We start from the raw sequence: 20135 nt of genomic DNA, 5'->3' as shown, positions 1-20135 counted from the left end.
ATCGCGCTCGAGTTTACTGTGCGAAGACGCCGGAACTGAACGGGCTGGCCGTGAGGATGAACCGGACCATAATGGAGAGGGTCCGGATGTATGCTGGCGCATGCGAAATTACCCAAGGGGTTTTGGGCTGAGGCAATGTCGACGGCGACATACGTGATAAACAGATCACCCTCAGTACCTTTGGACGGAGACACGCCGCAGAGAGTGTGGACCGGTAGGGAAGTATCCTACGCGCATCTGAAGGTGTTCGGGTGTCTCGCATATGTGCATGTGGCAAAGGACGGAGAGGAAAGCTAGATCCAAAGACCCGGCCATGCATATTCCTCGGATACGGCGATGACGAGTTCGGCTACCGAGTATGGGACCCGGTCGACAAAAAGATATTCCGGAGTTGCGATATCATCTTCATGGAGGACAAGACACTCGCCGACTGGGAGTCGGAGAAGAAGATGAGAGCCTCCAAGTCGACCGGTGAGGATCAACTCTACGAGGAGCAATCCCGACCGGCTAAGGGACCGGTTAGCACTCGAGGATCCGGCCGAAGACGGTGAAGAAACAGAACCGGCCGAGGAAGATGAAACTGATACCGAACCGGCCCCGATCCCGAAATGGATTCGGATGAAGAGGAAACGGAGGAGCCGGTTACCGAAGCTCCGAACGGAGATATCCTCTAAGAGAGAGAAGGCCCCCCCGGAGATTTCCGGAACCAGAGCACGTGCTGCTAACCGACGAGGGGGAGCCGGAGAGTTTTGAAGAAGCAAAGCTTGACACCCATAGCCGCAGGTGGTTAAGTGCCATGCAGGAGGAGATGGATTCCCTGCATGAGAACCACACATATGAACTTGTGGAGTTGCCGAAGGAAAGCGGGCACTTCGAAACAAGTGGGTGTTCAAGCTGAAACCGGGAGATGCCGAAACCCCCCGAGATACAAAGCCAGGATCGTGGTGAAGGGGTTCCAGCAGAAGAAGGGCGTCGACTTCGACGAGATATTTGCCCCGGTAGTGAAGATGACCTCCATCCGGACGGTGCTGAGCATAGCGGCAAGCATGGACCTCGAGGTAGAACAGATGGACGTGAAGACAGCATTCCTTCACGGCGACCTCGAAGAAGAGATATACATGCAGCAACCGGAAGGATTCGAGAAGAAAGGGAAGGAGCACCTGGTATGCCGGTTGAAAAAGAGCCTTTACGGACTGAAGCAGGCTCCCCGGCAATGGTACCGGAAGTTCGACTCTTTCATGACCGACGAAGGGTACCACAAAACGCAGTGATCGGACTGCGTTTTGTGGTACCCTTCGTCGGTCATGAAAGAGTCGAACTTCCGGTACCATTGCCGGGGAGCCTGCTTCAGTCCGTAAAGGCTCTTTTCAACCGGCATACCAGGTGCTCCTTCCCTTTCTTCTCGAATCCATCCGGTTCTGCATGTATATCTCTTCTTCGAGGTCTCCGTGAAGGAATGCCGTCTTCACGTCATTGGTTCTACCTCTGTCGGAGTTGTGTACTTCACAGTGCAATCATGCACGACAGCTTTTGAACTTTGGAAAACGGTGTCGGAAACTTATGAAAAGAAGGTCGCCGCAACGAAGATGTATCTGATCCGGATCCGGTGCTCTACAACTGTGGATGAAAGAATCTGATTCGGTTCATGCACACCTCAACGAGTATGAAAGCATAAGCTCCCAAATCTCGTTTCAGGGGACAACAATTGAGGATGAACTCAGAGCAATGATACTCATGAGTAATATCATGTGACACCTCACCGATCACAGTTTCGGCAATACTCGGACCGGCACTCCGACTTTGTTCGAGTTGGAAACTCGCAACACTGTGCTATAATCGGAATCGGCACTGTAGAGCTCAACTTTCCGGTGGGTCTACACTCGTACTGCACAACGTCCGACACGTTCCTAAGCTCTCAAGACCCTTGATCTCAGTCAGACAGCTTGACGAAGCCGGCATTCGTGCCGGGTTCTCATTAGGAGGGTGGACACTCCACAAAGGGAACCTTGTGCTTGCTCGAGGACCAAAGGTACACTCTTTGTACCCTTTATATGTCACACTCAAAGAGGGTGACTTATTTCTGGTTGATATCCCCTTGTCATTGTTATGGCACGGGCGACTTGGACACCTTAGCAAGGCTGGCATAACGCATCTATCTAGAGCCGGTTACATCCCCAAACTCTCCTTCTCGGATCACCAATTCTGCGAGCATTGCTAGTACGGCAAATAGGTAGCCGCATCACACCCGACATCAGCACTAAGAGAATCGAGTCCCCTCGATTTGGTCCACTCGGACGTCTGTGGCCCGATGCCACATCAGTCTCTCGGCGGTGCTTCGTACTTCGTCAGTTTTATTGACGACTCGACTCGGAAGGTGTGGGCTTACCCCATTAGAACCAAAGATCGGGTGTTCTCGATCTTCTCCGAATGGCTTGCAATGGTCGAAAATCAGACCGGTCAGAAACTGAAATGTCTCCGAACCGACAATGGAGGGGAATTCAAATCTGAAGAATTCGTTAAATTTTGCTGGGAACACGACATTCGATGTGAATATACAACACCCTATAGTCCGGAGCAGAACGGAATTGCAGAACGCATGAATCAGACGATTTAAGAACGCGTAGTATCTATGCTCCAACACTCCGGACTGTCGGATGGCTTCTGGGTTGAGGCTCTACTCACGGCAATACACATAATAAATATGTCGCTAAGTAGACCTCTAGGACTTCAAATACCTCAGGAAATATGGACCGGCAGTAAGCCGAATTATGACAAGCTGAGGATCTTCGGTTGCGAGGCATACGCCCTCATACCGAAAGACGATCGCTGGAAACACGAACCAAGATCAAGGAAATGCGTTTTCCTTGGATATGGACCCGCCAGCGAGATCTGATACCGACTCTGGGACCCCGAGCACAAACAAATCGTCCGAAGTTCGGACGTCGTGTTCAATGAGTTGACTATGCATAAAACAGCCGAAAGGAATATTGAAGTCCGAAGGGTAATATTTTCTGAAGTGCCAACCCTTCATGAAGGCCCAACCCACAACACGAGATCGGTTTCACGGGTAACCAACAACTCTCGCACCGAATCCACCGATTCAGCACAACCGAATGGCTCGGCTCCCGACCATCCGACATCGACACCCGGTGCAACTAGTCCAGTCATACCTCGCAGATCCGAGAGACTGTCGCAACCTCCGGAAAGGTACTCCCCCAAAATTTTCTTTACCGACGCCGGTGAACCGACGTCTTACGAAGAAGCGTTGGCATCTGCTGATTCAACCACATGGCATCTGGCGATGGAGTCGAAAATGCACTCCATTCGGACAAACAAGACTTGGGACTTGGTCGAATTACTGAAGAATCGACGTGCTCTTCCATGTAAGTGGGTCTATCGACTAAAAGAGACGTCCGACTCGACCAACCCAAAGTACAAGGCCAGATTAGTTGCAAAGGGATTTCGACAAGAATATGGCGTCGACTTCGACGAAATCTTTTCACTAGTGGTGAAAATGACAACCCTTCGTTTCATGCATGGCGTCATGGCCGCCGACAACTTGGAGTTGTTTTAGCTAGATGTAAAAACGGCATTCCTCCATGGTGACCTACAGGAGGAAATCTATATGGAGCAGCCGAAAGGCTTCATGACCACCGGCCAGGAACATCTAGTCTGTCGACTTAGGAAGAGTCTCTACGGCCTGCAACAGGCACCCCGACAGTGGTACAAGAAGTTCGACGACTTCATCCAATCGATCGGCTTCTCAAAGAGCGACGAGGACCACTGACTCTTCACCAAAACAGCTCAAGACGGGTCTCCCGTCTTCCTGATCATCTACGTGGACGACATGCTACTCTCCGGTTGACATGCCAAAGAGCTCACCGAACTTGTTCGGAAACTGTGTTTGAAGTTTGCCATGAAGGACCTCGGTCCGGCAAGACACATACTCGGTATGAAGATTAGTCGGCATCGTGATAAACGCCAACTTTTCTTGTCTCAATCCGACTACATCGGATGTGTCTTGGAACGCTTCAACATGCACTCGGCCAAGTCTGCTTCGACCCTGCTCCCCCTTAACCTTCGGCTATCTTAGCGAGACTGCCTGATATCTGGTCCAGAGGGGGAAGTATGAAGTCGGTACCGTATGCACCGGCAGTCAGCTCCCTTATGTACGCGATGGTCTCAACACGGGCTGATATTTCTCACCCCGTAGGAGTCGTCAGCAGATTCATGCAGAACCCAAGCCGATCGCACTGGAACGCAGTCAAGCATGATGTGTTCAGATATCTAGCTGGCACAAAAGACCACGCAATTCTTTTTGGCCCGAACTCAACCTCAGGCGTAGTCGGTTACACCGACTCGGACTTCGTCGGCTGCGTGGACAGTCGAAAATTAACAACCGGATATTGCTTCAAATTCGGCAATGGAGCAATCTCGTGGAAGTCAAAACTTTAGGAGTGCACAACCACCTCAACGACCGAAGCGGAATATGTAGTTGCGTCTAACGCGGCAAAAGGAGCTTTATGGCTCGGTTGGCTGGCGCGCACGTTTCAACAAGTCAACTCAGACTCGGCTACAACGACAGTCAGGGTGTTGTTGCTTTGTCAAAAAATCTAGTTCACCACAACACCTCCAAGCATATCGACATTCGATATCACTTCGTTCGGGATTGTGTCATTTCAGGGAAAATCGGTCTAGAGAAGATATCCACAACCGACAATGTCGCAGATGGAATGACCAAGTGTCTTTCGGCGGATCGTTTCCGGTCCCTTCGGCACCAGATGGGCGTAACGAAAAATTGGTCCGGTTAAAGTCGGACACATAGCACAGGATGGTTTCGGACCACCGACATCGGTTCTTTGAGGATCGGCTTGAGCTCTTCCGACCCGACTGGTTCGGTCTTCTATCTTCGGATCTTGCAGACTCTGACAAAACCGATCTATCCGATAAACCTTGTATATATACCTGTAATTCTTTTGATAACCCATGTATACGCCCATTACAGGGGAGTGTTGAATACGAGTGTATAATGGCCGTATTCACATTGTCCCTTTGGACAACCCAAGTTTGGGCTATTTCTGTAAATAGCATAAAGGGCAATTGCCCTAGGACAATCACTATATAAAGTGACTTTGTAACCTTTAGAAAAGGTTGTTGGTTGCTATTCTTTGTAACTATTGCTATTGGAATATAACGTTCCATTTTGTGCCTATCTCTCTCTTTCTTTCTCTGTGTCTATCTTGTTTCATTCGCATACACAAGTTCTTCTTCATCACGAATGTTGCTTGCACTTCCGCATTGACGGCCTTGTCTCCCAACATGTTGGACATCATATAATGCCATAACTAATGTGGTTGCAACAGATCGTCAATCTTGGATTGTTGTAAATGGGCAACAGTCCCAAACACATTGTCGACTTTTGTTGTGTCAGTTTCACGCCAAAAAGTCATGGGTGGACAACTTGTTGCCAAAAGTAAGTGCAAATGAGAGAAGCCATTTTTATCAATGAATGTGCCAACCGATGCAATGCATTACTGAATCATCATTGAATGCAACATGTGAGGAGTTAAAGGTGGAATATGCGGACAAGCCCGATGTTTGACAATATATAGAAGGAGGATGTTGTGGTTTGACATGTGTGTGGAGGAAACTCTGGCCCAAGTTTGGTAGAATGTTCAACTATGGACACGTTGACACTACCAATATTGTGGAAAGACATTGGCAGTTTATCAAGTATACTGCCTTGAGGGGAAGAATAAACCGATCAATTACGGACCTTCTGCATGTCTTAATCGGGGACAGTGAAACTGGCACTTGCATAGGAGGAACAGTAATAGAGTGGTACAAGCAACGACAAGAAATATGTGAGAGTGGTCGGTTTGCACCCCGTGCGAATTGTAGGGATCAAAGGTCCTGACTTAAAGAAGCGGAGGGAATATTGGAAAGGTATGTCGACAATACTTCCACAATTGAAATTGTCGACGAGGCCCGATATTGGTTTAGAATCTTGAGCATGACGACTCCCACTCTATGGTATAACATCTCACTCCAATGCTCATATTGTGATTGCCAAGACATTGTGACTAAATGTAAGCATTTACTTGGTATCCGAATGATTATTGAGAGGCATATGCCACATTTATGTGGCTCATTGCTTTTTATAGATCACGCAACCCAAATGCGAATGAACCATAATACAGAAATAGAAGTGGAGGCAGAGGTAGAGCAAGTAAAGGAGACAAACCCCACAACATCCGAGATTGAATCATTCAAGTCCAAAATACAAACGGTTGTGAAAGCACTTCAATGTCTCGAACAAGGGTTAGGAACCTTCGACCGTGCAACTATTGTCGAAGGTATACAAACATTGGAAGATGTGGCTGAGAAGGTGTATCGCGTTGGTGCACCAAAATCAACCAATGAAGAAGATGGTAGATCAATAAGTTGCAACCAACAAATCGGTGCCAAAAGAAGTGCAACAATAGACATCTCGCAATAACTTATTGGCAGCTCCCCAAACACTTCCAAATCCCACTCCAGGAAACTACAAAGAGGTGCTAGTCGGGCTAGGAGGAGATTGCCATTGGTTGACCATGAGAAGGTTCGGTGTTTGCGTTGCGATGGCTTGACCTTGACTTCAAGGGACTCCAATGTTACATGTTGTAAAAATTGTGGTTCCATCTTGCAATCATCCCGACATGAGCCATAATCTTAATATGTAACGTGTATATTCATATTTCATTTTAGGGTTGTCAATATTTGACATTTTAATATTTTATGTAAAGACTTGTTATTTGAATCTTTAGGTTTTTTTGAGAAATTTTATGATCAGTTTCATGGCAAATATTTGTTGTACACTTACAATTTTGTGGAGTTTTTGATGTTTGTTGCTACAGAGTCGGGCTCCTTGTGACAGACATTGTCAGCTTTTTATCCATCTTGGACGGTGGAGATCGAACACGCCATCAGCAGTGCGACCTGCACCGTCCCTCTCCGCAATTCCCTCACTTGCCCTCTGTAATATTTGGTAGCAGTTAGTCACGAGCGTATGCAATGGACATGATAGATACGTAGATATGTATAGATACATATATGTACATATGTAAAATGTAGTATCGACTATAGAGCCCATGCCTCTGTAAATGTAGTATCGACTATAGAGCCCATGCATGTATGAGTCGACCAAGAGAAAGTTTACCTGCTAAACCGGGATGCAACGGCATGAAACCGGCAAGCACCGGTGACCATCCTGAACGTTCAAAAAACTAAAGAAGCGGCATTCCCTCCCTATCTATCTCTGCTCTGCTCCTTCAGCCCTGCTGCTCTCGCCATCGCCATCGCCATCGCCATCGCACAGTCAGTGAGTGTGACTCAGCTTCATTTTTCTGTCTCTACTCTGCACACAATAACAACTTCTCTAGCTCCAGATCCGGCCTTCCAGTGCTCATCACTCAACTCACTCTTTCTACTCATGGAGTAGAACCTTTTATTTCCTGCAACTCTTTCTTGTTTTGCTTCTTCCATGTTCCTGGCTCCTCACAAACATCAGATTCCCCGACCTCCGACCTCCTCCTCCTGCTTATAACACTGGCTTCAATGATCTGATTTCATCCATGGATGCTCGCAGAAACGATTAGTGTGGTCGTTCACAAATAGCCACTTCTGTTTCTCGGGGCATCATTGCGGGGCCTTCTCTTCCTGAATACGTATTCTCAGAAGATTCTCCGTGTTTTGAGACACTATGGTTGCGCCTTCAGATTCGAAGGCAAGTTTCTCTGCAAATTTTTTCTCTTGTGCTCGTGTCTGTTCTAAACTCATCATTTTAGTATATCGGTAGAGCTTCTATCTCTGATTTCTGTCTTCTCTCTTGCTTGGTTACATGGACATAAATGTTCATTGAACGTGTGTGCATTCATTTGCAGAGATGTGTAGCTGGTTCTCGAGTAATTGGTATTTCTGTCTGCAAGTTATATTTGCTCACAGAGCTAAACCCTAACCTTCAACTTCTCTGTTCAAATAAACAGATGAGTAGATCTGAGGAGGAGCAGGCGGCGAAGAATGGCGACATTGGTGAGCGAAGGTGGACGTTGAGTGATTTCGACATTGGGAAACCGCTGGGGCGAGGGAAATTCGGAAACGTATACCTAGCAAGGGAGAAGAAGGTAGAGAGGCGCCTTTCATTTTTTTGGCTTCATGTCTCACCTGATTCTTTCTTCTTCTAGAAGTTTGGCCTTCCCGCCTTAAATTTAAGTCTTCAGTTTCATTCCTACTCATTCACTCCTCCTTATTCTTTCTGATTGTGCTTTCCTGCGAATTACATTACGATAGAGCAAGTACGTCGTCGCGTTGAAGGTGTTATTCAAGAATCAGTTGCAGCAATCGCAGGTGGAACATCAGCTAAGGAGAGAGATTGAAATCCAGAGTCATCTCAGGCATCCCAACATATTACGCCTTTATGGTTACTTCTACGATGTGGTAAATAAAAGCCCTCATCTTTGGCAACTCTTCTCTCTGTATGTACACACACACACACAGACACACACAACGGCTGAGAATCACGACAGTATGCTGACATTCTTGGTCCATATCTCATTTCAGACTCGTGTGTATTTGATTCTCGAGTATGCCCCAAAAGGTGAACTATACAAAGAACTCCAACGCTTCAAGGTCTTCAGCGAGAGAAGATCTGCGACGGTAATTCGTAAATACATTCGTTTACAAAACACACTAATAACATTGATTTGATCTAGGCTTAGTGCGATTGTGGTAGATGATAAACTTTAATTCTGTGATCTGGTTTTGCAGTATATTGCATCATTGGCACGTGCATTGATGTACTGCCATGAAAAGCACGTAATACATCGAGATATTAAGCCCGAGAATTTGTTGATGGGAATCAAGGTAAATAAATATTGTTAAGGATGTATTGCATTCTAAAGCACTTATGTAGAAATGAACCGAATAATGGTTTTTGAGTACAGCAATGTTAGGATTACCACCAATTCTGGAGATTGGGAAACTCCTATTTTTTCTTCTTGCTTATGTATATTGTTTTTTTGTTCAACACAGGGTGAGCTGAAGATTGCAGATTTTGGTTGGTCTGTTCATACTTTTGACAGACGCCGAACTATGTGTGGTACCCTTGATTATCTTCCTCCCGAAATGGGTAATGTGACTATCAAGATTCATGGCACCTCCTTGTTTACAATTTATACCTGAAGATTCATGGGTGTCAGATTCTTAAAAACTCATACATTTCTTTGACATCTTGCAGTTGAGAGTAAGGATCATGATGCGGGCGTCGACATATGGAGTCTGGGAGTACTCTGTTATGAGTTCCTCTATGGTACCCCACCATTTGAAGCTGTTAAACACTCGGATACCTACAGAAGGTATCATAATGCCATGGGTCCTACAGAATTACTGCTACAAAAGTTGTGAAAAGTTACAAAAGTTCTATAAAATCTGCATGTAGCACACTTAGCTTTGTGTAATCCAGTTCATTAAATCCACTAACATTTACATGATTCGAAATTAAATATATGCACATGCCAGTTCTTTTTGAGTTTGTATTAGCGAAATGACTAGAGAGCTATTTATGATGGATTACACACATGCAGAATTGTGAAGGTTGACTTAAAGTTCCCAAGCAAGCCATTTGTATCACTCCAGGCAAAAGACCTTATCTCTCAGGTAAGTGATGCAAGGATTTAAACATCCTCTCTCTCTCCCAATGAAAAAAATTATGCATTAAGACCCTATGTATTATATTTTTGGTACACAGCTTTTGGTCAAGGACTCAGCTCGACGGCTTCCGCTAGAGAAAGTTCTTACTCATCCATGGATTGTTGCAAATGCTGATCCGAGTGGTGTATATGCAATGTAGATAGAATGAAAGAGAAGGTTCTCACTCATCCATCGGGAAGGAAAGGAATATGCTTCTAGTGATCCATCATTAATTGCTTTCCTCTACGTAACGGAGTAGAGATATACTATATCATACCATCATTTAAATCTGTTCTACAACATGGGTCTACAAATTTTTAGTAGGTTTCTGTCTAAGGAAACAACAGTGTGTCTTCATGATTGGACTGACCAACTTGTCATCTCCTCCTTGCTCAGCAGTTTTGTTCCTTTACTGCTCGCGCTGGATTTTGTTGTTCCCTTTAACCTTAATTCATCAAAACAAATGTTTTCTACTGAACTTGTTTTATTCATTTTGCTGGTTTTGTAATGACAAAAGAGAATACTGCCCAGAGAATCCTGCTAAGAACTGTTAATTGTATCAGAAATGATTAACAATAAAGGGAGAATGGTGCTCATTATAAAGCCCCTTCCCCTCTCCCCTGTTTTGCTTTCAACTGTTAATTGGTAATGGATGATACCTACCACAAATGGCGATATTTTGCAGAGTGATAGTAATGAAATGGTTTTGTAGCCAAAGTTGGCATGGCGGTATAATACATACATACATACATATATACATACATACACACATATATATGTATGGGATATCTGTGCTCTTATGGGATGGACCACAGACAGATTTAAATGATGAACAAAAGAAGTCTTTTCTTAAATTGCGGATGACAATGACAGAAGTGGCCTGCCTCATGGGATTATTGTTCTCAAGCATATCTATCAACACCAATTTATCATCCAATTACTCGTGCCTTGTCTTACCTTGATTGATTTCCTTGCCCTGTGAGTAACTCTTGGCTTGGCTTGCCTAGAGTATTTGCTTTTCCTTTATTTTAGACCTACTTTTTTCTTGTCAATTCTTTACAACATGTAGACTCGAGTACTCTTGTCTTAGGTTGCCTAGAGGCTTGCTCTTGGTTTAAACTTTAGAGCTAGGTTCCCTTTTTTCCTATTCAATTCTTTACAAAGCTATTCATTGGTATCTATGGAATTGAAACTTATTATAGATCTTGTCACTCAAATAGGCGATTATGAAACCCCCACAAGGAACATAAACATGATACCCTCTTGGAGGGTTATGACATCGCTTCAAACTCCCTTTGGAAAAAAAGTCATGGCGGACAATACAACCCACTCCAACCATGATTTCGAGGCAACTTGTAGCAACTCAAATGCATATATTGATATTGAACATGACTCACTAGCATTTGACGATTATCCTTGTCTTCAAAACTAGCCTCGAGCTTTATAGCGAAGGTCAAAATCTTCCAAATTTAGAGCTATTTTTTTGAGCAATGGTATAAACAAACTTAGACTTGGTGTTATGAGGTTAGATATGTCGGTTGATGCCATGAGGATGTAGTTGTATGAAGATTTGATTTAAAAGATTATAAAGCTTTGATTGGACTACATTACATGTCATCAAATTTCTTTAGCAAAAACTAATCTTTGCATTGATGAGTATAAATGTTGAAGGCGTCGGAAATGAACTCCATTCGGCAAAATAAGACTTGGGACTTGGTCGAATTACCGAAGAATCGACGTGTTCTTCCATTCAAGTGGGTCTATAGACTAAAAGAGTGCGTCACAATATGGTGTCGATTTTGACGAAATCTTTTCACCGGTGGTGAAAATGACAACCCTTCGCTTTTATGGTCGGCGTCCTGGCTGTCGAGAACTTGGAGTTGATTCCGCTAGATGTCAAAACAACTTCCTCCAGGCTAACCTAGAGGAGGAAATTTCTATGGTGCAACCGAAAGGCTTCATGGTATCCGGCCAAGAACATGTAGTCTACCGACTCAGAAAGAGTCTTTACGGCCTGAAACAGGCATCGAGACAGTGGTACAAGAAGTTTGACGACTTCATCCAATCAGTCGGCTTATCCAAGAATGATGAGGATCACTGCCTCTTCACCAAAACAACTCAAGTTGGGTCACCCATCTTCCTCATCATTTATGTGGATGACATGCTACTCTCCGGTCGACATGCCGGAGAGCTCGCTGAACTTGTTCGGCAACTGCGGTTGAAGTTTGGCATGAAGAACCTTGGTCCGGCAAGACACATTCTAGAGATGAGGATAAGTCATATTCGAACTCGACGACAACTGTTTCTGTCTCAAGCCGACTATATTGGACGTGTCTTAGAACACTTCAACATGCAATCAACCAAATCTACTTCGGCTGTGAGTCTTTGGCTGTCTTAGCGAGATTGTCCGACATCTGGTCCGAAGGGGGAAGTTATGATGTCGGTACCGTATGCATTGGCAGTCAGCTCCTTGATGTACCTGATGGTCGTGACATGGCTTGACATTGCTCATGCTGTAGGAGTCGTCAACACATTTATGCAGAATCTCGACTGATCGCATTGGAATGCAATAAAGCATGTGTTCAGATATCTGGTGGGCAAAAAAGACTATGGCATCCTATTCAGTCCGAACGACACTTCAGGCGTAGCTAGTTATACCGTCTCGGACATTGCCAGTTGCATAGGTAGTCGAAAGTCGACAACTAGATATTGCTTTAAATTCGGCAATGGAGCAATCTCGTGGAAGTCGAAACTTCAGGAATGCTGTCACGGACACATCACTATGTCGTAACAAGTGCACTGCTACGTCAACAACCGAGGCCGAATATGTTGCCATATCCGATGCGGTGAAAGAGGCTTTATGGCTCGGTCGGTTGGCTCGCATGTTTCGACAAGTTGATTTCGACTTGGCTCTACTTGTCTACAGTGACAGTTAGCGTACTGTCCCATTGTCGAGAAATTCGGTTCAACACAACACCTCGAAGCATATAGACGTGAGATATCACTTTGTTCGGGACTATGTCATTTTAGGGAAAATCGGCCTCCAGAAGATACCTATAGCCAATAATGTCGCAGATCAATTCCGATCCCTTTGGTAGTAGATGGGCGTAACGAAGAATTAGTCCGATTGCGTCGGACATGCAGGATGGTTTTGGATAAACAACATCGATAGTTCGAAGTTCGGCCTCAACTCTTCTGACCCCAATTGACTGAGCCTTCTATTCTCGAATTTTGCCAACTTGAACAAAACCGAATTGTTCGACAACCTTGTATAAATCCGTAATTCTTGTTACAGATCCTCTGTTGTATACGCCCATTATGAGGGAGTGTCGAATACGGGTCTCTAATGGATGTATTCACATTGTTCCATTGGACACACTAGGTTTAGACTACTCTTGTAAATAATGTAAAGGGCAGTTGCCCTAAGTCAGTCAGTATTTAAATTGACTCTTGGAACCTAGTGTTAAGGTTGTTCATCTTGTACATTGTGCCACTGTAACTCTTTGAGAATAATATACTTACATCTTGTTTGTGCCTACTATGTTGTCTCTTTTCTCCTTGTTTCCTCGTTGATCTTGTTTTATGTTATTATCAATTTGATTCTCCCTATTCCCTGACAATCTTCATCACAAAGAGATGCTGAGATTGTTCCTCACTTGATAGATTAGAATCGGATCAACAACCTTTAAAAAGGTATTCCTTTCCACCATTGGTCCTGAGATACTTAATCTTGTTGCATGTCTCCTTCACCTTCAAGAAGCAAGAGATGACTTCACTCTTCTTCTCAAATAAACATGCCCAGGTGATTCGAGTGAAGTCATTGATGAAGGTCACGAAATATCGGCTCCCTCCGATGCTCATGTTTTGTGCCGGTCCCTACACATCCGAGTGTATCAAATTGAGCTCATTTAAGTTTCGATTATGCTCGTTGGGGAAATGAAGCCGGCACTGCTTCCCTAACTACCAGGCTTCATAGACTTGGCTTTTTCGGCCACTGAATTTCAACAATCCGAAAATTATGTTCTTCGTTTGCATCTCTTGAAGCCGTGGGAAGTTGACGTGGTCGATCTGCTTGTGTCATAAGTTGATATCCGATTCGACTTTCTGTACTTTGGCGAACATTGTGGCGCTGACATCATTTGTCTCAAAGATTAACATCCTTCCCTCTCAGCGCCCTTGTGCGATGATCTGGCCTTCTTCCTTGATGAAGCACCCGAGATGAGTGAACTTGACATGCATCCCTTGATCGACGATATGTCTGACCAACACCATGTTTTTGGTGATCGTCAAAACGTGCAAGATGTTCCTCATAATTCCTCCCTGGCCAACATGGCTTAGAGGGACGTCTCTAATATGTTCGATGGGGTGAGGGGTGTTGTAGCTAGTTTCGACGATCCCTAGCTATTTCGACTCTCACTACCATCTATCAGAGTCAACTACGCTTGATGCAATTTTTTCTGAATCAACACACTTCTTCCAACATTCGCTTTCTTTGTGGCCCTTTTGGCCATAGTTCAATAGTCCATGGCTTTCCCTTGCCGACTTCCGATGCCATCCTAAGTCCCCCTACTCGTAGAGGGTCCACTATTGTCGATACTTCCTCTATGCCTCTGATTCTGCTCTTGCCGGCCACCTCCATTTCGTGTCGACCCACCTCGTTCTCCACAACCATGGGGCCAATCCACCTCCATGTACAACATCTTGTTGTGGGTGTGTGTGCTCCTTGACGCACCTATGTGGTTCTTCTCTACAAGGAGCATCAACTACAAGTCTAAAAACGAAGGAAGCTTCTCCCTTGTGCAGATAACCGTCTAAATCGGCCCGTACTTCTGAGCTAACCCACCCAGGTAGATTTGCACCACCTCATCTTCATCCACAGTCACGTTGATGGACCCAATTGCATCACAAATATCTTATAGTCTTCATGGTATAGTCAGTTACCTACATTCCTCCTTGTCGGAGGTTGTTGAACTCTTGTCTAAGTTGCAACTTACAGGATGCGGTGTTGGCGACGAAGACCCTCTACAGGTTCCCCCAAGTATTCTTCGGGGACTTCGCATTCCTGATGTACCCAAGCATGTGGTTATGGACACACAAGGCAAAGCAATACAAGACTTGGCTTGGTGCTTGCTCCCAAGTTGGGAAATCTCTGTTCCGGTGCCGCATCGTTAGCTCCTTCGACATAGCTCCAGTGTCCGAGCATTGACTAGTGCATCTTGTACGGCCAAGATGTGTAGTTTCTCCTGTCGAGCTTTTCCGTCGAAAGGGAGCTGCCCATTCCTTTGTCTATGTTCTTATCTGTTCTTGTTTGGAAGACGAAGGCTTATCTCTGTGCCAATTCGCTTTGTCGGCCGCTACAAAGGATCTTCAATTGTCGCTTTGTCGTCTACAGTGGAAGCTTGTACACAGAGAACACATTCCACTTGTTAACCTGCCGACAGACACAATAGGTCGAACGTTCAACTCCGTTCTGTCAAGAAGATTGTGGTGGAGAGATGGTTAGTCGAAACTAATCCACCATATGAGTCTTCTACGCGCAATCCTAAGGTTGCCACGGATTGTATCTCTTGAGTCGTTTCTCTCTTGGCATCTTCCATTAGCTTTTTCATTCCTCCTCGCCCGAAGTTGAGTTGAAGTGGTTGTCGAGTCTTTGTCGAGTGAATCTTGCCATCTTGATAGTAGATTTTATTATGATTAAGAGCATCCCTATGCTCTTGGAAATCTTTCTTCTGGTGGTCGATACTATCACACCACATACACCTTCGCACCATTCCACCTCCTTGCCTTGATGAAGTCGAGCTTTGTCCCGATTCTAGCTTCGTCACTTTGATCGACAAGTCTTTCATGCCTTTCACCAATTCGTGTAAGAGTGATTCTTCTACTTTCTTTTCTCCCGACTCATTCCCCGTTTCTTCATCATTTCTGTCGGGCAACTCCATAAACCATAACTTTCTTTTGCAGAAATGGGCGCACGTCCTTTTCACCTCCTCCCAGTCTTCGGTAAGTCCACTTGGACTATTCTGATCTTCTAAAAGCATTCCCAAGTCCTTCCTGTCTTTAATATTAGTAGCTTGTAGAAACAATATGACTTTATCTAGCACTATTATATTTCTATCTCTAACATTTAGTTGCTCAAATCTTTCAGAAAACTCTTTTAATACTTCCAAAACACTTAAATGTTTATTAGACTCTATCCAATCCATGAAGGCTCGCCTTGTCATCCTTGACATATCGTTGAGGTTGTATTCATTTAGCAATGCTCTTTCGAAAGTCACCCATGTCTGATGTTCCCTCTGTAGCTCTTGGATCCTTTCTTGTAGCCCAATCGCAGCGACTCGACTAAAGCTATTAATTTTTGCAGCTTCGTCAACACCGCATTTAAGCATTTCTTCATTATAAATCTTCAAAAATCTTGTTAAATTTATACCTTCGAAGATTCCTACTTGTGCGAGAATATCGTCGACGGCTTTGTCGATGCTTGCCATCATCTCTTGTTCCCGCATCACTCGTTCCATCATCGTACACATAAGCCTCATTTGCTCCTCCATTTCTCCTCGACGCCGCCTTCACGTCGGGTTCACCAAATGTGTTGGGGTAGTTGTGGTTCGTGCGGCGAAGTCGCAGGGACTAAGGTTAAGGGGAGTTGAAGGAGCTTAACTTTTAATAAGGCTTGTATGGTGATGATAGAATGGTTAAGGATAGTAAGACGAAGAGTTACGAATAATGTGTGTGTGTGTGTGAGAGAGAGAGAGACAATCATAGATAAAAGATAAAGACAATGTATGATTCAAGAAAGAAGATTGAGACAAAGTATGATTCTAGAAAGAAGATTGAGACAAAGCATGATTCAAAGAACAAGAGTATATGATATAAACATGATGTATATTAAAAATATAATATTTTACAATCCTTGATCGCAAGATGAATCTTTTGAATACCGACCCTTGATTTGAACCCACGACCTCAACTTCGAAACAAAAGGTTCTCCACCCAATGAGCTAGTCTTCTTTACTTGATTGTATTATTTTCTCACCCTCTCTTCATCCCTCTTGTTTTCCTTGCCCCTCTTTATATAAGTGTTGCCATGCATATGGTAATGTATGGGAGCATGGCATGCATGCAATGCATGAGTTACATGTAATGCATGATTGCCATTTGGCGCACATGCATTGCATGTGATGAATGATGGCTATGTATGAAAATAGATATGGGATAAGTATAATGATGAAAATGCATTCTAAAATAACTAACCTAGCTTAGTGGTGTATGCTTGGTGCTTGGTATACAAGGTTGAGGATTCAAGTCCAACACGTTCGCGTTCACAAGTGGAAGGATTGCGCATTCCACTTGTAGAATCTTCTTAAAACGAAGCAAATACACCCTCTCTACAATAATTGGATGCACTAGTATCACATGTTCCTCAACTTGATAAGAATTTGCAAATATAAAAATACATGATAGATCTACGAGTGGAGATCATTAGAAATCATGCAAGTTTAGACATGTTGATAAGTTAATGTATCTAAATAAAGTTCAACTATGGCTCAATATGGCACTATTGTGCGACAAGGGAAACACTAACTTAAAGACTTATATTAATTAGGTAGGTTTTACAAAATTATGAGGTGTACTTGTATCCATACTAATAAAATGAGATATAATTTATACTTTGACCCATACGTGCATGTATGTAATTGTCGAAAATGTAGGATAGTGCACATTAGGATAAGTGATTGGAATAACTAACTTATTAAAGTATTCAATACTTATATTAAAAGTTGATCTAATCTATTCCTCAGTTTGTTCATATGGGATCAAACCATATGTGTATATAATTGTGCACAATGTAAGGCAGTGAACTTTAGGATAATGTCGTGGAAATAACAAACCTATTAGGCTTTCATACCTGTATTTAAAATTGATCTACTCTATTGCTTAGGTGATTCACACAAGATCAAACTCCGAACGATAACGCAACTGGAACCATTATCAACACACTACACAAACTAAGCAGCAATGGAATAGAAACATAATAGTTTTAACAATATAAGACAAAGATCCATAATAACAACATGGACAGTCATGGCAATAATTATAGGGCCATGTTCTGTTAAGGTTAGCTTGGACCAAAATCAGCCTCCATTTAAGCTAGTTCATGTTTCTCCATAAGTTTGGTAGTCAGCTATGCACGCGGTGAAACCAATATCATAAATCTACTAATGAGGTATATAAAAATAAAATTGAAACATATAGATGATTATAAAGAATAGAATCCACTAGGTAAAACCCAAAATTTGTATTAATAATGTGAAATCTTAACAAATCGTCAGTGTCATATTCTTTATAGAGTCTATTACATAGCAATCAATTCATCTACGTCATTTTCTTCATCATCTTGTGTAGAACTGTCTTCGGCTATACGTGCATTGGTTTCCCCTGTTAGCCGGGCCAACGAAATATCTTCTATAAGCTCATCATCAAGCTCTATTAGCTCTCCCGGTTCGCCGGCTAACGGAGGAATAGGCTCTCGCGAAGCGGGTTGAAACCTTTCTGTATTGGCGAGGTTCTTTGCACCGACCTCCTCATCCTGGTCTGGGCACTCCCACAAAGCCTTAATCCGCATATTAATAAATATAACTTGGTCCTCGTCCTTCTCCAATGCAACTGTATTCCTAAACAGCTTCAATGCACATGCTGACGTAGTTCCTATGATGTAAGTAACAAGAAGATTTAGTTGTCAAACGATAAAAGTGATTGGTTATCTCAAGATCGTTACCCTAGTTCGAGGAATACCTGTGCCAGAAAAGAGATCTAATATCCAGTCTCCTTCGACAGAAAACATCTCGATCAAGCGCATCATAAGTCGTTGAGGTTTTTGGTATGGGTTGACAAGTCCCCGTTCTATCGTGGTGACATGTCGCAATTTCCGAGTCACTGCTGGATATACCAACAGATTTGAACCTCCCACTTCATTAGAATGCTCTTTGATTCTCTGTTTTTTAATTTCATCGAAGTAGCCAACCGTTATGTATTCAATGGCATTAACGAACCGAAAAGTTGGCCCTCTATTTACATTGGTCTTGATCCTATAAAAAATAATTCATCGAGTTAAAAATAGATTCAACAACCTTAAGAATTGCAATATAATGAAAGACACCTATAAATAATCCTTACCATGCAAGGTTCTCGATGCCATGGCAACGAGATCTCAAAGCTTGAGCTACCGAGTACCCTTGGTCCATACTATGAAAGACAACTATTCGCCACAAGGATGCGGTCGTTAGCTCAGCGAAATCCTTGACCATCTTCTCCAATTGTTTAAACCTAAACGGTTCATCGTCGTATGATGACCCAGCCATTCGAAATCCGTAAGGAATATCCGCAATCATTAGCGTATATTCCTTCTTTGGCACCTTCTGGATCAAGTCGATGACATCACCGCAAACCACATTGTAGTAAAGATCTCTCGTAATATCTTTCTTGTGGCTAAATTTTTTAAACGAGCCATCTTCCTCCATTTCGTACGCCTTGACTAAGCGACGATCCTTTTCTTTTCTGGCTCGCTCGAGATGTGCAAGGAAGGATGTAGGGAAATCGTGTATATCCTTAACTTCTCCTTGTTTCTTGCCTCGACACGGTTTCTAATAGAAGCAATAGGACATCAGGTATTATTATACAACCTCTACATATGATGAAAGGGTAATGAAAAAATATCAATACTAACCCAATCCTTGAATGCAATAAAATACTCTGATAACGCCTTATACGAAGACGTTAGAGGATAATCCTCGGTCACTTGTTCCCAAGTTATACATCCAAGTTGTTTCATCATTACTTCTTGGATCTTCATGTACACCTTATGACTGTAAAATTAGAAATCAAGATTAGAACTTTGAATTACACCAGATAGACTACAATTTCAGTATTTGAAAGACTTACTTATTGAACTCGGTGACCATTTCTTCAAGGCTTAAATCTTTCGCCACAACCCTTGACAAAACGGACACAAGAAGCTGCTCGTCCTTAATACCTTGCATCGCTCTCCATAGAGACAGCTTCATGTCGTCTGCCGCTTCTTCAATTGTCAAGTCAATTTTCTTGGCGGCTTGTGACTTTAATTCTAGTTGAGGGTCAACCCTACATTTCTTTTGTCGTTGACCCTTTACCTCCTTATTCTCCCACATTGAGAAGATTTGATCTTGGAGGTCCCATACTTCTCCATCTCTAAACGCCAATTGAAACCAAGATTCATACTTTCGAAGACCATCGGACCTAACATTATCATCTACCACAATGCCGACTTCATGCAGACATTGACGTCGAAGGCCTGGATGTAACTTCACACCAAACTTTTGTTTCACATCTAAATACTCGTGGTGGAAGAACCGGATACGCTCAATAGACGACAT

General features: G+C 43.5%; 1 protein-coding gene across 1 annotated transcript; it reads left to right on the top strand.

Annotated features, from left to right (window-relative positions):
• The first annotated feature begins 7571 nt into the window (after positions 1–7571).
• LOC147848193 (serine/threonine-protein kinase Aurora-2-like) lies at positions 7572–10204 on the top strand. The gene is made up of 9 exons (XM_087338605.1): positions 7572–7765; positions 8025–8162; positions 8329–8475; positions 8599–8694; positions 8806–8901; positions 9070–9166; positions 9275–9392; positions 9621–9693; positions 9785–10204. Exons 1-9 carry the CDS (start codon positions 7742–7744, stop codon positions 9884–9886), a joined length of 891 nt encoding a protein of 296 aa, XP_087194731.1. The 5' UTR covers positions 7572–7741; the 3' UTR covers positions 9887–10204.
• Positions 10205–20135: the final 9931 nt, after the last annotated feature.

Source organism: Azolla caroliniana, unplaced genomic scaffold, assembly GCF_043228905.1.
Source record: "Azolla caroliniana isolate FFs.n. ecotype wild unplaced genomic scaffold, voAzoCaro1.0.p SCAF_471, whole genome shotgun sequence".
Lineage (NCBI taxonomy): Eukaryota > Viridiplantae > Streptophyta > Polypodiopsida > Salviniales > Salviniaceae > Azolla > Azolla caroliniana.
Note: the sequence above shows the minus strand (reverse complement) of the source record. Positions and strands in the feature narration are given on the sequence as shown.

Excerpts from the sequence above, each read along its gene's own strand:
- LOC147848193 (XM_087338605.1), top strand. The coding sequence starts at position 7,742 with ATGGTTGCGCCTTCAGATTCGAAG. Across the intron at positions 8,695-8,805 it reads GCGAGAGAAGATCTGCGACG|TATATTGCATCATTGGCACG; the intron begins GTAATTCGTAAA and ends CTGGTTTTGCAG. Across the intron at positions 9,694-9,784 it reads CAAAAGACCTTATCTCTCAG|CTTTTGGTCAAGGACTCAGC; the intron begins GTAAGTGATGCA and ends TTTGGTACACAG.